Source organism: Lacerta agilis, chromosome 6 (assembly GCF_009819535.1).
Source record: "Lacerta agilis isolate rLacAgi1 chromosome 6, rLacAgi1.pri, whole genome shotgun sequence".
Lineage (NCBI taxonomy): Eukaryota > Metazoa > Chordata > Lepidosauria > Squamata > Lacertidae > Lacerta > Lacerta agilis.
Genome location: NC_046317.1, coordinates 90,309,239 through 90,326,243, shown reverse-complemented (window position 1 = coordinate 90,326,243; position 17,005 = coordinate 90,309,239). Strand labels below are relative to the sequence as shown.

Below are 17,005 nucleotides of genomic sequence, written 5' to 3'. Positions count from 1 at the left end.
TGTAAGCCTGGGCAGTGTGCATGGAGGTCCTAGGCTGCCCAGACAACAAGACCCCTATCTTGTGGTCCAAAGTAAAGTAGATTAATATGTTTGGCACCAGCTTGGCAGAGTTGCCAGAAGGAGGTGTACAAAACATCATCCAACCACCTTAGGGACTGCACTCCAGATTTGTGCGGGATTTGCCAGGGGTGCCCAAACTTTTTTCAAAGAGGGCCAGATTTGATGAAGTGAACATGCGTGAGGGCCGACAGGTTGTTGACCTCTTTTTAGGATTGAAGTTGTTGAGCTTTTGGGGGGATTTTACCCCAGGAAATAAACTGCCACAGAGGCCGGATTAAACCGACTGGTGGGCCTCCAAAACAGACTTTGGACATGCCTGCCTTAGCCTTATCTTCTCCCAAGGATGTCCTGTAAGGCAGGGGGTAGTTTTTTTCTCCTCGGGGTTTATTTTCAGTGCATTCCACATGAGGGGCAACCGAAGGAAGCCAAACCCTTACTCCTTACTCACCACTTGCTCCGCTTCTTCGAAGTTGGCCCGAGAATTCTCATTGCCGTCCTCTGTGGAGACCATGAGGCTCTTCTCTCTCCCCTCTATGTGGCCAAAGATGATGGCACAGCAGCCGGCCCTGTCCTTGTGGAAGAGGGCGCTGTGGCCACGGGCAAGGTTGGCAGGGGTCTTCAGCTTCCCGTTGTAAAACTCCTCGGAGGGGAACTGGCAGATGTCCCGGTGCTGATGGGGTGAAAAGGGGAGCCATTTGTTGTTAGTAACAATAGTAGTAGCAAATTTATAAACCGCTTACGTGCCAAAATGGCTTCTAAGTGGTTTAAAAGTCTAAAAATCAGTTATAAAATATCCACACATCATTAACCTTCATAAACTATAGGGTAAAACAAGCATGTTGGGGGGGGGGGACACACACACATAACCACCAGTACAGATAAAGGAACAATTAAAAGTATTGTGCGAGAGAAAGTCCGGTGTAGATTCACCACAGGTTTGTATAAGGGCATCAGTAGTTTTGTTTTCAATCTCTCTCCTGAGGATCCCAACATGGAACCTGCCCTTTCCACGATGCCAGACATCTCTTAGCCATGACCACTAAACAGAACTGCCATATATAGTGGCATTCTACCTCCAAATACCAAATGTTGGGGAGAGTGGTAGCAGAGGGCTGCAATAATTCATTTACCGTATTGGCTCGCAAATAAGCCGCACCTGCAAATAAGCTGCACCTTTAACATTCGGCGGCTTGGGAGATGCAGGCAGGCTGGGCACCGTTGCCCTGCGCTCCCGGGCTGTTTGCAGGGGGGGGGGGAGCTGCATCGCTTTGCCGGCAGCGTGAGGTCGAGAACATAAGCCGCACTTTTAACTTTTCACAATCAGAATTTGGAAGGGGGGGTATATTCGGGCCAATACGGTATTTACTGGTGTCCTCCTGCCTCCCCCCCTCCCCCAAAAATAAAATGTGCCCAGGGCACCTATCAGCACTAAAACTCATGCAGAGTAAACAACCATATTGTAGATAATGTTACCATGTGAGAAACAGATTAAAACAAACAAACAAAACCCACACCAATGATCTAGCACGGTATCCCCCAATAAACCGGCACAAGGGGAGAGATCCAGCAAGAAGCAAAAGGCAAAACAGGTGGACAAACTATTGTGCATCCTGCTGCAATTCCTCCTTTCCTCCAAACTCATCATGCTTTGCCAGCCTCGTCTCAACTTCGCAACAAGCAGCTGTTGGTGTTGACCTTTAAAGCCCTAAACGGCCTCGGTCCCGTATACCTGAAAGAGCGTCTCCACCCCCATCGTTCAGCCCGGACACTGAGATCCAGCGCCGAGGGCCTTCTGGCGGTTCCCTCACTGCGAGAAGCCAAGTTACAGGGAAACCAGACAGAGGGCCTTTTCGGTAGTGGCGCCCGCCCTGTGGAACACCCTTCCATCTGATGTCAAAGAAATAAGCAGCTATCCTATTTTTAAGAGACATCTGAAGGCAGCCCTGTTTAGGGACGTTTTTAATATCTAACGCTGTGTTGTTTTAACATTCGTTTGGGAGCTGCCCAGAGTGGCTGGGGAAGCTCAGCCAGATGGGCGGGGTACAAATAAATTATTATTATTATTATTATTATTATTATTATTATTATTATTATTATTATTATTACTGTGTCTCTTACCATGCGGTACTGGATATTCAGCATCAAAGCCCAGTCTTTGTAGCGTTCAAAGAGCGACGTCTCCATCCCGAGGTTCTTGCAGAAGTCATTGTGGACCACGGGTCTCAGCTGCTTATGATCTCCCAGTAGGACCACCTGGAAGGAAATAATTGTGGTGATGCCCGCTATGTTGAGGAGGAGCCTGCAACTGCAAAGAAGGCGGAACTTGTTGGTGTGATGTGAATGGTTTTTGGACTGTAGGGGAGGTGGAGGTTTTGTCTATTTGCTTATTAGTGTGTCAGAGTATTGCTTTGTTTATTATCTGAGTGCTGCTAATGTTGACGCGGGTGGCGCTGTGGGTTAAACCACAGAGCCTAGGGCTTGCCGATCAGAAGGTCGGCGGTTCGAATCCCCGCGATGGGGTGAGCTCCCGTTGCTCGGTCCCTGCTCCTGCCAACCTAGCAGTTCGAAAGCACGTCAAAGTGCAAGTAGATAAATAGGTACCACTCTGGCGGGAAGGTAAACGGCGTTTCCGTGCGCTGCTCTGGTTCGCCAGAAGCAGCTTAGTCATGCTGGCCACATGACCCGGAAGCTGTACGCCGGCTCCCTCGGCCAGTAAAGCGAGATGAGCTCCGCAACCCCAGAGTCATCCGCTATGGGACCTAATGGTCAGGGGTCCCTTTACCTTTACCTAATGTTGTTCGTTACTATTTATATGGCTGCTATGGGGTCGTTCCCCCCACCCACCCAATGGATTTATGGGGGAAAAGTAATGGATTCTATCAGTTGTTCCCAATTAGCTAAGTACTGCAGACCCCCTTTTTTCTAAGCACTGCAGACCCCCAACTTCTGACAATATTCATACCTCTGTGGTAGTTTTTGGTATGTGAATATCTTGATTTTATTCTGTGAACCACCCTGAGACCCCCGGGGTATAGGCCTGTGTCAGAGGACTGCCCTCGCTGGAAGGCAAGGAGTTGGCAGGGCGTTATCGGTATTGCGAGCCCCCGTCCCAGATGCTGAGCAACTCATCTTCATCGAGTGGGGGAAGCAGTGATCCCTCTAGTGGGGAGGGGGAGATGGCAGCAGGAAATAGGAGTCAGGGCTCTGACAGGGGAAGAGAGCCCTCGCACCAGGCAGAGGCTGGAGGAGAAGCACCCCTTCCGTCTCCCCATTTGCGCAGGGGGGAAAGACGCAGAGGGGGTAGGCGGGGGTTCCGCATCCCGCGCCTTTTATGCTGGGCAAAGAACTGGAAGGGGTCATTCCCGGACTCTGCCAAAGGATGAGCTGGACGTCTTTTTCTTAACTGCACTGGATATAATTGCACAATAAAGAAACTTAAGTTTCAGAAGTTTCGGCGTCAGCCTGGTTACTCATGAGCAGCCACTGAAAACCTTACAGCCTGTATATAAATTCAATAAATATTAATAATAATACCCGCCAACACGTCCCAGCACAAAACTGGTCCGTGCGAGTCACATGAACCCCAAGAGAGCACAGAGCCCCCAAAACACACATTTTTGGGTGCTGCGATCTCACAGCCCCCCAAAACAGGAAGTTCTGGACAATAGACAAGATATGTGTCATGGACCCCCACTTGGTCTGCGGACCACCAGTTGAGGACAACTGTATTATATGATTCCCTCCCCTCCGTATTATGTATTGTACATTTTTATTTGCTGTAAGTCACTTGGATGCCTTTGGGTGACAGGTTTAATAAACCGAACAAATGAACGAGTAAATAAATCGGCGGTTGGCAATGTGCCACCCACGCGTGGCGCCCCCCCCCCCCCATTTTGCTGGACTCCAACTCCCAAGCAGCCTGGTCAGTGTTCAGTTGCAGAGGCTGCAGTCCACCAGCAATCTGCAGGGGACCCTGGTGGCAACCTCAAGAAATAAAACAGAAGCCTGTCTGGACGTTAAGGGATATCTAAATAAACGAGCCATCCGCATAACCCCTGTGGCTGTAATCGCAAGCGACTGGCTCACCTTCTCCATCTTCTTGTAGCTCACCAGCGGGATGAGGGTCTCTGGCTCGGTGGACATGGCGCACTCGTCAATCAGCACTTGCTTCACCTGAAGGTGCTCCACCAGGGCTGGCGCAGAGGCAGTGGTGCAGGTGCACAAGATGACGTCGTGGCGCTTCAGCTCATGCGCCCGGGCTTTGCTTAGCAACTGCTTATAACTGCAAGACCGCAATGGAGACAGCTCAGGGCCTCGGCATGACCCACGACCTTACAGGGAGGCAGGTGCCTGTACCTCCCCTTTAAATCCATTAATAAATAGTAATAGTAATAAAATTCTGCACTCTGGAAATCTAGCTTCTACCCCCCTACCCCGAAAACCTCCCCTTATAGATAACACAACTGATCCCACTCATTTTGACCATCTTGCCTAACATTTGTCTAGACTGCTGACTGGGAGCGGCCGCCAAGACCACATAACACTGGTCCTGAAAGACCTACATTGGCTCCCAGTACGTTTCCGAGCACAATTCAAAGTGTTGGTGCTGACCTTGAAAGTCCTAAATGGCCTCGGTCCAGTATACCTGAAGGAGCGTCTCCACCCCCATCGTTCAGCCCAGACACTGAGGTCCAGCTCCGAGGGCCTTCTGGCGGTTCCCTCGCTGCGAGAAGCGAAGATACAGGGAACCAGGCAGAGGGCTTTCTCGGTAGTGGCACCTGCCCTGTGGAACACCCTCCGACCAGATGTCAAGGAAATAAACAACTATCTGACTTTTAGAAGACATCTGAAGGCAGCCCTGTATTGGGAAGTTTTTAATGTTTGTTTTTATTCTGTTTTTAGTGTTCTTTTGGAAGCCGCCCAGTGTGGCTGGGGAAACCCAGCCAGGTGGGTGGGGTATAAATAATAAATTTATTAAAACAAAATAAAAAATAAATTCCTTCCAGTAGCACCTTAGAGGCCAACTAAGTTTGTTCTTGGTATGAGGTTTTGTGTGCATGCACACTTCTTCAGATACGTGCTGGAAGGAATTTTTTATTTTGTTTTGACTATGGCAGACCAACACGGCTACCTACCTGTAACTGAATAAATTTATTGTTAGTGGTATTGTTATTGTTATTATTCTGTCCAATGGGACTTCAGCAGCCTTCACTCACACACTTTGATGTCTATCTTTGTAAGGCTTACAAACTTGAATTTAAAAAAAGTGGGGGGGGGAGATCCAGAAAGGGGGAAAGCGGAAGCCACCATGTTTGTGGGCATGGGAGTACAGTGGACGCTCAGTTTACGGACGTAATCTGTGATGGAGCCAAGCGCGTGACGCAATTCGCCACTTCTGTGTGATTTAGTTCTTCTGCCCATGCGCAAGCACCGAAACGCAGAAGTAACCCGTTCCGGCAGGGGCGTTCTTAGCCCCTTGGCTGCCGGGGGCGGGAAGCCAAGAGGCACCCCTGGGGGCAGGGCATTGCGGTGCGTGCGTGCGTGCGTGCATCATGACGTCATGACGCACCGCCCCCGGGGGTGCCGGGCGGCGGATTCGGGAGACTCCTGAAGCCTCCACCCGGCGGCGGCACCCCTTCATGCCGCGGCCCCTCTCCATGCCCTGGCTCCACAAGCCAGCCAGCAGCGGAGCTCGGCAAAGAGGCAAGGGGCGGGCCAACCAGGAGGGGATGGCACCCCACCTTGCTGGCCCGCCCCTTGCCTCCATGCCGAGCTGCGCCGCTGGAAGGGGGGGGCTATTGTCGGCGCTGCTGGAGCGGAGCCGCAGGGGTGGCCAGCAAGGTGGGGTGCCATCCCCTCCTGGTTGGCCCGCCCCTTGCCCCATCAACCCCTCCCCTGCGTTCCGGTACTTCCGGATTCGGCGCAGAGCGCAACCAGAAAACACATACCCCGCAGCGGCCGTAACATGAGATATGACTTTATATTTTTGTCTGAGGCAAGCCACAGATAAGCAGCTGCTGGTTCACATATTATTTCTTTTATGAGGCTGCAGCAACAGGCCCCATCCAATAGTGGGATTTTGAACATATGAACCAGGGATGTGGAGAGGCTGAACAGAATGAGGTCCCCAAATCCAAACCCCTATAAAATCCAGCCTGGTGTTCCCTTTCATCTCTGAGACTTCAGCAAAACAAGTGTCAGAACTTTTCCTGCACCCTTTGAGGGCTAGAATGTTTTAAAAAGTTTGACGTTTTTGAAAGAGAATGAAGTCTCAGGGGACTTCATCATAGTCAGCTGAGAGCAACTTAAGTGTCCCGTTGAATTACAGCAAAGTCCACCTAGCCCATTATCCTGTTTCCCCACAAGACCACAGTTCTTTGTTATGTCCATGCTTGGGAAATGGTGGTTTGTTGAAACTGGTTAGTGAGAACAAACCAGAATCAAGCTGAGGTTTAACAACCTGGCTTGTTCTCCAGCCACAGTTCAAGCAAACCATAGTTCAAGCAAACCGTACTTCTCCGTGTGAAGACATCACAGGCTACTGTGGTTTGTTGCGAATCAAAATCAGGAGCTTTCAATCTCCTATTCTGACACACATTACTAAGGGAGCTAGGAGAGTGCAAGGCCTCCAGGGCTCGTCCACATAGTTATGGTTTCCTATGAGACTGCCTATCACCACGGGACTGTCTGAAGGACCGATTCTGAAATCTCAGAATGAAAATCAAAGCAATAATAAGATAAAAGGTTTCTCCATCGAAGGCTTGGCAGAAAACTAAGCTCTGTGCTACACTCACTCTTTAATTTCATCCTCTGCTATCTCCTCTCCTCTCTTCACACGTGCATCGAATTCACAGATTTCTCTCGCAAAAGGGTTCGATGGACGACGGATCACGTAGTGTAGAGTTATGTCCCTGTGCAGAAAGTATTACCTTTTAAGTTAAAGACTAAACACAATGCCCAAGCAATAAGAGCTACCCCTTGCAAGTTTTCTCCCAAAATCATTCCAAGTTACTAGACTTTAAGATCATTTAATTACTCAATTAAAGCTTTAGTCAATCAACAAGACCATTTTATTGACAAAACTGAGAATTTGGGCTCCCTTTTCATTTTTTAGGGCTGTTTTGGATTCTGATGTGTTGCTGCTGGACAAAATGGAAAGATATATGAAGAGGGTCTTTGCCTGTAACAAGTTGGTAGTTTGGACTCATTAAGTTTTCTCCAACCCTCTTCAGTTTCTTAAAAAGCACCTCCATTTAGCTTTGCTAAAATGTCATTTGCTTTAATTTGCTTTAATTTGAGCTGTAAAAATGCAGAGGCTGCAATCCTAGCACACGTATGTGGGAGAAAGCCCCAGAAAATTTGAGTTTGTCTCTTCAGATGCAATGGGAAACTATGGTTTGCCAGAAACCAGGAAGGAACTAATTCAACACAGGGCCAAGGAAAGGAAAAGGGGAAGTGCACAAGCCAAATATTGTATCCAGGATCATCCTTGTAACACCAAACTATGGTTTGGTATCCCATCTGTTTTATATATATTATTCTCACTAGAAAAAACAATAACATTAAGCTGTACCAAATCATTTAAATAAGCAGGTTTAACTTTAAGCACTGTTAGAAAAATGTCTACATATCAGATTGCGTGAGGAAATTGAAGTTCAAACCTGATCTCCGGCTTGGATTTTGAGTCCCGCTGGGATTTCCGAGACACATGTAGGCTGCTTCCTGGATAGGGGAAATCCATGGTCTCTATAGTGTCTCCATACACCCTCAAAGGCCTTAGAGAATTCTTCATCTTCAACAGCATCTCTGCAGAGGCAGCAAAACAGCTAGGCTGAAAAACGAACTCTGCAGCCTATTAAAAGTGACCCAAAGCTTAAGATGCTACTGAGTAATACCCCTCCTCACTCTCTGACGATATATAAGGGTCTGGTGACTTCTATTTCAGTGTATCTGAAGAAGTGTGCATGCACACGAAAGCTCATACCAAGAACAAACTTAGTTGGTCTCTAAGGTGCTACTGGAAGGAATTTTTTATTTTTTATTTTGTTTTGACTATGGCAGACCAACACGGCTACCTACCTGGAACTGGATTTCTTATGGACAGTCCCAATCCTGAATGTTTTTGGATTTGAGACCATTATGCTCATTTGCCTTCAGTAGCAGCAAAGCTCTGCTGGATGAAATATTAATAGCCTCTGGTCTATTTTGGGGGGTGAATCCTGCAACGTGTTTACATTGTTACTCTGCTATACATCAGAGTTCTACTCTGGATCAATATTGAGTAGATTTTCAGCGACAGAGGGTGGAAGGATGGAGCACAGCTGTGATGGGAACAGCCCAACCCAATTTACACCCCAGACCATCTCCACTTTGACTGCTTCTCCATGATGTAAGAATGGATCTTCCGCACTCAACAAAGACAATTACCAGCAACAACATCGACGGATTTGTTTGACGGCCCACAGTACATGATGTGGCTCTTTGCTTTGTCCGGATCATCCAGAGTTGGTTCTTTCCCTTTATCTTCCAGATTCAGCTGATGGAACCAGTAGACGATATGGACACCAACCACGGTCTTGCCAGTCCCTGGACAAGGAGGGGGAGAAATAGCAATAGAAATGGCCTGCCATTATAGAATCATCGAGTTGGAAGGGAAAACAAGAGTCATCTAGTCCAACCCCTGCAATGCTGGAATCTTTTGCCCAACATGATGCTTGAACCCACCACTCTTTGAGATGAAGAGTCTCATGACCTACCGACTGAGCTACCACCACAGATATCCCTGACTTGGCGCTGGTCCTACTGAACTGCTAATGGGATTTTTAATGAGATATGTATAAATAAAGTCATGGAACAGTTGGGGCAGATTTAATATCAGCAACACATACACACACAAACACACCCGCCAAGAATCAACTGCGCACCCCACCCCCATGTTGTCAACTCACCTGGCGGGCCTTGGATGAGTGTGAAAGGCTTTCTCAAGGCCTCCGAAATGGCATGGTTCTGGCTCGGGTTGAGTTTCCGGAAGCTTCCAGGAAGATCAAAGCTTTTGAGTGCCCAGAACTTAGACTGCCTCACTGCTGTGTATTTTTAAAACAACAACAACAACGTAAAACAGACATCAAATCACCAAAACATCAATTGCATCGTTTTCGCCTGCACTCACGTCATAAATCTGCTCAACCCCGCTTTTCTGATTTTAAAAAACACATGAAAATTTCACATTTAAATGGTATCACCCATCCCTGAAGTATCACTCAACACTAAAGTATGCATCTTGAGGACTTTGCATGTTATTAAATGCATTATTACAAAATAAAATAAAATAAAATAATAATAATAATGATAATAATAATAATAATAATATATTATTATTATTATTATTTGTACCCCACCCATCTGGCTGAGTTTCCCCAGCCACTCTGGGCAGCTCCCAATCAAGTGTTAAAAACAATCCAGCATTAAATATTAAATATTTTACTTTTTCATATTAAAAATACTAAAAACTTCCCTAAACAGGGCTGCCTTCAGGTGTCTTTTAAAAATAGGATAGCTGCTTATTTCCTTGACCTCTGATGTAATATTACATATTACAACAGCCCCCACTGTTTAAGGTGGTGGAAGGAACTAACTGCAAAAAGTAACCAAGTAGGCATAGAGCAGGGTTCCCCAAACTTGGGTCTCCCGCTGTTTTTGGACTACAACTCCCATCATCCCTAGCTAGCAGGACCAGCGGTCTGGGATGATGGGAATTGTAGTCCAAAAAGAAGCGGGAGACCCTGGTATAGAGCCTGAGTGGGCTCTTCAGACCCTCCGGACTTTGTCCTGTAATGAGTTACTGAATAAAGTCTGACCAACTGAGAAATGGGTGTAAGCCTCTGCACTTGAATCCCCAGGAGAAATTTCTCCCATGCTGAGCAAATTTGTCCCCCACCCCTAGTTCCGAGTTGATGCCTCAGATTGACAGCAAAATCCTGATCAGCGTGCATGCAATTGAACCCTGAATCTTGCAAGCCCTAACAAAAGCGTTAAAGATTATTAATATTTTGAGCATCTCAAAATAACAACTAATATGAAGGTTCTGATGATATGCAAACTCAGTTGTGTAGATCAGGGGTGGCCAACTTCCAAGAGAATGTGATCTACTCACAGAGTTAAAAACTGGCAGTGATCTACCCACTTTTGGGGGGTTCAGGTCAAAAGTTCTTGAGCTTTTTTGTAGGAAGGAAAGTCCTGTTTTTTGGGGTTCACGTAAACGTTGTTGAGCTTCCTTAGGGAGGAGGAAAACGACATTGAGCTTTTTCTTAGGAAGGAAGGCCCTGTTTTTGGTGGTTTAGGTCATTTTAGGAGTGCAGGGCAAAGATGTTGAGGTTGGTTTTTTTTAGGGGAGACAAAGTTTTTTAGCTTCTTTGGGGGAGCCACTGATCTACCGGTGATCTACCACAGATGTCCAGTGATCTACCGGTAGATCACGATCTACCTGTTGGACATTCCTGGTGTAGATAATCCACAGGTCAATCAGTTAAAAGGCACGTGACTCAATCAACCCTAATAATTATTGGAAAATATAGACAGTGACAATATTGGTTTAGATTTCTTACGCAAACTTCCAACATAAAAATCCCCGTGCGGGTTACAACAATGTAAATCTACAATGCTAAAATAATGTACAATCCAAATAATGGCTGCTTTTGCAGCATCAGTGCCTATTATGGTTATTATTAAACACAATAACCTGCACAGGCAGGTAGCCGTGTTGGTTTGCCATAGTTAAAACAAAATAAAAAATTAAAAAAATTCCTTCCAGTAGCACCTTAGAGACCAGTGTAGCTGAAGAAGTGTGCATGCACACGAAAGCTCATACCAAGAACCAACTTAGTTGGTCTCTAAGGTGCTACTGGAAGGAATTTTTTTATTTTTCGTTTTGTTTTGACTACAATCTGCAGCTTGTGTCCACTTACGTTTTTCAGATATTTCCTTGCCGAGGGCAATTTGCTGAGCAAGCTCAGTCGCGTGCTCCAGTTTCCAAATGGCAATCTCCTTCCGGCTGCAGGAAGAGGAAGAAATGTTGTGTGAGGTTAAAGCCAATGAGAAGCAGGATGGCATGGAAGAAGAAAAAAAGGAAGGGGCAAGTCTGGAGAGGTTCCAGCCAAGAGTGGGAGAATGTGCTGATCTCTCTGTTTCTCATTTTTCTAATCTTGTACAGTGGTACCTTAGGTTAAGAACTTAATTCGTTTTGGAGGTCCGTTCTTAACCTGAGATACCACTTTAGCTAATGGGGCCTCCTGCTGCCGCCACCGCACCACCACCAGACAATTTGTGTTCTCATCCTGAAGCAAAGTTCTTAAACCGAGGTACTATTTCTGGGTTAGCAGAGTCTGTAACCTGAAGCGTCTGTAACCCGGGGTGCCACTGTATTTGGTTCCTCGCATTCCCTGCAGCAGTGTGTAATTTTAAAAGAGCTCTTTGTGAAAATCCACCAGCAATTCAGTGTGAATTTCTCCATAAATACACATTTGTGTGTGCCATTTTTGCATAAAAGGCACCTTTCTGCAAACTTAATTTTCTCTAAGAGCATGAATTCGAGAATGTTACCTTCACCAATGTATGCCCTTTTTATGCACGTGTTACTTTGCTGGAAAACAGCATTGCACAATTAGGAGAAGTGCGAATTTTGAAAGTTGGCAGTTCTCAAACTGTTCTGGAAACTGCTGATTTATTAGTAAAAGTAAAGGGACTCCTGACCATTAGGTCCAGTCGTGTCCGACTCTGGGGTTGCGGTGCTCATCTTGCATTACTGGCCGAGGGAGCCGGCGTACAGCTTCCGGGTCATGTGGCCAGCATGACAAAGCCACTTCTGGTGAACCAGAGCAGTGCATGGAAACACCGTTTACCTTCCTGCCGGAGCGGTACCTATTTATCTACTTGCACTTTTGACGTGCTTTCAGACTGCTAGGTGGGCAGGAGCTGGGACCGAGCAACGGGAGCTCACCCCGTCACGGGGATTCGAACCGCCGACCTTCTGATCAGCAAGCCCTAGGCTCTGTGGTTTAACCCACAACACCACCCGTGTCCTGCTGATTTGTTAGGTTTGCCTTTAAGTGCCAATAATACAGATTCTCCCTTGTGCCAAATTCTCCCTGTGTTAAAATAGCAATAGAATGGCCTTGGAGGTATAGCAGGAGAGAGGGCCAATGTTGCTTTTGCATGAAGAGGAAGAGGGAACAATCACCGGACGTGGTGGAAATGTCTCAAAAGTGGGGAGATATTGCTTCATAGTCAATGGTGCCCACTCCTGACATGTATGGCGGGGCCCTGCTGTTCTGCTGGACTCCCAGCTCTGACAGCACCGCTGCTCACCATGGAAACTGCACTCCCACCTTTGCTGCAAACCAGTTGTGCCCCGTACTGGCAAGTTGTACCCTTTGCTGGCCTAGTGCCCACCCCACATTTTGGACTACAACTCCCATCAGCTCGGCTGGAGCTAACAGGAGTTGTACAGGTGAAACTCGAAAAATTAGAATATCGTGGAAAGGTTCATTTCTTTCAGTAAATTCAACTTAAAAGGTGAAACTAATATATGAGAGAGACTCATGACATGCAAAGCGAGATATGCCAAGCCTTTATTTGTTATAATTGCGATGATTATGGCGTACAGCTGATGAGAACCCCAAATTAACAATCTCAACTTTGGGGTTCTCATCAGCTGTGCGCCATAATCATCACAATTATAACCAATAAAGGCTTGACATACCTCGCTTTGCATGTCATGAGTCTATCTCATATATTAAACTCCAGTAGCTAATGAAAACAATTGCTTACATAAATGGACTTTTCCACGGTATTCTAATTTTTCGAGTTTCGCCTGTAATCCAAATCAACTGGACGGCACTAGGTTAGCAAAGACTGCTTGTAGCATTGTGAACTGTGGACTATCCATATGATCCGCAATGATAAAAGTTCTTGAAACTCAGCTGCAGAACAAGCAAAATGGTTCGGAGCAATGCAGACTTACATATCAGGCAGCAACTTTGGAATCAGCTCCACAGTGAACCTTGACGTCTGCTGGGTGACCTCCACGGGGATCTTTTCCATGGACATAAAATGGATGCTGAAACGCACCATCGATGCACCTCGCTGGTCAGATTTATCGTTGTCGTCAAACTCATCGGTCCTCCCGTGGGCCACCCAGGTGTACGTGGCAGGATCAATCGTGAATTTGCCAGCCTCAGCGCTTCCCTTAGTCAAGCTGAGCTGCTGGAGGCCACGGCTGAGGGCTTCTGCATCATCCTGGTCCCCATCAGCTTTCAGGCCCGAGAGGCGGACACAGAGGTAGCAGTGGCTCAGGTTCACTTCAATGGCACACTCCTTCATGAACTCCTTGGTCAAGGAGAATGTCCCCAGGAGGTGTCCTTTCTTTGACCTCTGCTTCTCCCAGGAAATCTTGACGTCGTGCAAGACGATGGAGTCGTTTTCTGCCACGGCGCACGAGGCCGCTTCCATGTCGGAGATCGGCAGCCACACCTTGCGGTAATCGGAGGCATCCTTGTAAATCTCCTTGGACGCCAGAGTGGCGTATTTGGAGAAGCAGTCAATGGGCCTCTCGGAGTGCTGCAGACATACATCAAAGCCTGGGGCCACAGTCCACAGTTGCAAAGACGGCACCAGGAAGCCCCGCTGGACATCTGTGGTGAGCTGGAGGCACAAAACATCTCCGGCGCTGAGCTCCAGTGACAGTTCTACGTAGTGTGAGCACTTGCTCCTCTCCATCTTGCCCATGGTTCTCAGCTGCGTGCTGTGGCCCTTCTCAACGAGGGAGATCATCTCCTCATAATCTTTGTTCCTGACCGCTGTGAGGATGTTGCGCCAGGCCTGCACATTGAAGAGGGAGACACTCTTGTCCCACAGCACTGGAGACTTTGGAGTGCACTCCTTTGAGGTCACCACGGAGTAGATCCTCTTCTTCCAAGTCAGCTTCACGCTGTTATGTTCCTCGATGAAGGCCGGTTGCGCCACCAGCTGAAGAGCTCTGTAGTTGACGAGTTGAGGGTCTCGAAGGGTCTCCCTGTTCAGAGGAAACATGATTCTGAAGTTCTTGGCCATCCCTTCCACGCACATCACAAAGGAAACCTTCTGTCGGACTTGTTTCTTCAGCTGAGTTGCCATCTCCAACGAGTGGGCCTTCTTCTCATAGGCATTCGCCATGCTGTTTTTCCTGTTGAAATCGTGGCAGAGGAACTCAATGTCCTCTGAGGAGTACTGCACTGGCTTCTTTAAAATCACAGACAGGATGTGACGCTGGAGGATCAGGTCCATGTAGCGTCGGATAGGGGAAGTCGCCCAGGTGTAAGAGTCCACGTGCAAGGAATAGTGGCCCACTTTGGACTGAGGAGACGAATTGGAACGGAGGAAAAATGAGCGGGACAGAAGCTTCCGGAACTCCATGTTCACCGGGGCCAGCTTGGGATGGATGTCATCTGTTGTAATAAGGTCGAGCATCTTGGGGACATCGCAAGCATCAGCAGCTGACTTGAGGTGGTCCCACAATGAAGTCAGGAGGGTAAACTTCCCACTGGTCCCCATGTGGACCCTTGTGGCTGGAGCTCCCAGATGATGCGAGAGGTGGGTGGACAGAGGAATTATGTCACTGTATTTTTCCCTCAGCTGAGCCATCTGTTGTGGGTTGGGCTCCACCTGGCAGCGCAGAGGGGTTCGATCTCTGGTGGAATCCTTGTTGGTGAGGAAATCGCCCACGGAACTGTTGAACATGATCATGAACTCCTCGACCATCTGGTGGGAACACCTCTGGCCCAGAGGACATTCCTCATCCAGTTGATCATAATAGCAGTCTTCATGAAGCCGGGACAACCGATGTACGCGGGAGAAGTGGTATGCGACCGCAACACAATCCTCCAGGGTATCAAAGTGGAGGGATGGCGCCTCTGCCTTGTAGCAGTTCTTGATGATGCCCTCTGCCTCCTCATAGGTCAACTGCCGGTCTGAGCAGATTGTTGACACAGCAAAGGAGACAACCGCCATCTGGTCCGTCTTCTTATCCACCGTGACGAAGAGAGAGATCACAGGCCTATCTTTCTGCGGCAGGAGACTGCAGAGGTCTTGGCTTAGCTGAGGTGGGAGCATGCAAACCGGCTCTTTTCCGGGAGCGTAATAGGTGGCTCCCCGGTTCCTTGCTTCCGTATCGAGAGCGCAGCCTTTGGGGATCACGGAAGCTATGTCGGCAATGTGGACCCCTATCTCATATTTGTCACCCAGGTCTCGGACACTGATGGCATCGTCCAGATCCTTTGCACCTGGGGGGTCAACGGTGAAGGTGAGGTATGCCCGAAGGTCTTTCCGGTTACCCTTTGTAAGAGAGGGCTTGCTAGAGGAGAATGTGGCCACCTCTTTGTTCACTGAGGGTGGGTGTTTGCTCCTGAGGCAGTATTCTGTGTCAAGGATACGCAACCCTTCCTCTAGGGTCTTAGCCAGAGGAAGAACCTCCGTAATAATCCCTAAGGGGTAGTAAAAGCCATCCCGCCACTTGACAACTTGGACCACAAAGAGGCAGTTCCTCCTCAGTTCTTGGGTTACCTTCTTGCAGGTCTTCAGCTTGATCTTGCCCCCTTGATCCACCCTGCGGATAGGAATGACATTGGGCTCATCTCTCAGCCCCGGGACAAAGATTTTGGTGACGGTCTGGTCAATGGGGACCATGACGCGGGGGTCGAACTCGTCCATCATGCAGGTGAAGATGCGGTCCCGGTCAGCCTTCTTCAGAACCCCCACCACTTTCCCACGGACGCTTCCCTCGGCCGTGGCCTTCCCTGGGGCGGGCTGCAGGATCTCCACCAAGACCTGGTCCCCAGTGAAGCCCACCCCACAGTGAACCCGGCCTTTGATGTGGATGTTCAAGGGAGGGACGTCGTCCAGAGTGAAGGCAGACGCTCGGTCGAATTGCTCCTTGATGAGCTCGCATCGCTTGTACATGTTGGGGTTCATGCGCAGACACTCCTTCATGGTTTCCGGGCGGAAGCTGACGTACTCCTGCCTGCTGCTCTGGACGGTGGACACCTCGGACTTCACGTTCATCAGCCCTTCGTCGGAGACCGTCACCACCATGTCTTTGCTCTCGTCCAGGAGCTCCTGCAATATGGGGTCGTCGACGTTCAAGCTCTCTGCATCCGACAGCCAGGATTCGGTGTCGCTGCCCTCTTCCTCGAGCTGGGGGCTGCCCCTGTTCCAGCTGGCCCGGTCGCACACCGCTTGCCTTATCTCCTCCAGCGTCAAGGTTTCAGGAGTCACGGCCTTCTTGTCAATGCACTCCTTGAGGAAGCCTTTCCAGACTTTGCTGCACTGTCCGAAGGAACACAAAGCCACCGCGTCCCCCACGACAACGACCTGGGACTGGGCCCTCGTCATGATGGTGTTCAGCATCCGAGCATCGTTGAAGAATTCCAGGTTGGAGCAGTTGAGGTGGCAGAGGCTCTCCCTGGTGTGAATGGTGCTGATGATGATAACGCGGAACTCCCTCCCTGTTTGGAGAACAAGATAGAATTGCAAGAAAATTTGGAAAGGGTTGCGGCTTCCAAATGGAGACCATGAAGCAGAGGTAGATACAGTCAAGAGTCCCTCGGACGGGACCCACATTTGCCGCAATCTGATCGTGGAGGGAAAGGCTAAAGGTGGGAACTGAGAGGTGGTCTGAAACATGTAATTTGATCCAACCAAGTTCAATGCAACCTGGGCTTGTATTGCAACTAAGCCCTACTCACAGCATTTCCATTGATTTCAGCAGGACTTAGTTGGATCGAGACCATTGGGTCCACGTAGCTCAGTGGTGTCTACTCTGACTGGCAGTGGCTCTCCAGGGTTTCTGGCGGGGGACAGAAGCTGCCCCAGCCCTACTTGAAGGCACCAACCAGGGTTTTAATCTGCGACATGC

The 17,005-nt window shown here is 48.5% G+C and overlaps 1 protein-coding gene across 1 annotated transcript in view; it reads right to left on the bottom strand.

The window, feature by feature from the left end:
• The window catches only part of HELZ2 (helicase with zinc finger 2), a 36,337-nt gene that overhangs the window by 2,823 nt on the left and 16,509 nt on the right, over positions 1-17,005 (bottom strand). The window contains exons 8-16 of the mRNA XM_033153806.1: positions 13,079-16,595; positions 11,025-11,110; positions 9,009-9,143; positions 8,488-8,646; positions 7,722-7,866; positions 6,855-6,971; positions 4,147-4,342; positions 2,179-2,313; positions 509-730 (exon numbers count right to left, since the gene is read on the bottom strand). Coding sequence (XP_033009697.1) covers positions 509-730; positions 2,179-2,313; positions 4,147-4,342; positions 6,855-6,971; positions 7,722-7,866; positions 8,488-8,646; positions 9,009-9,143; positions 11,025-11,110; positions 13,079-16,595 — 4,712 coding nt within the window. The remainder of the gene's footprint in view (positions 1-508; positions 731-2,178; positions 2,314-4,146; positions 4,343-6,854; positions 6,972-7,721; positions 7,867-8,487; positions 8,647-9,008; positions 9,144-11,024; positions 11,111-13,078; positions 16,596-17,005) is intronic.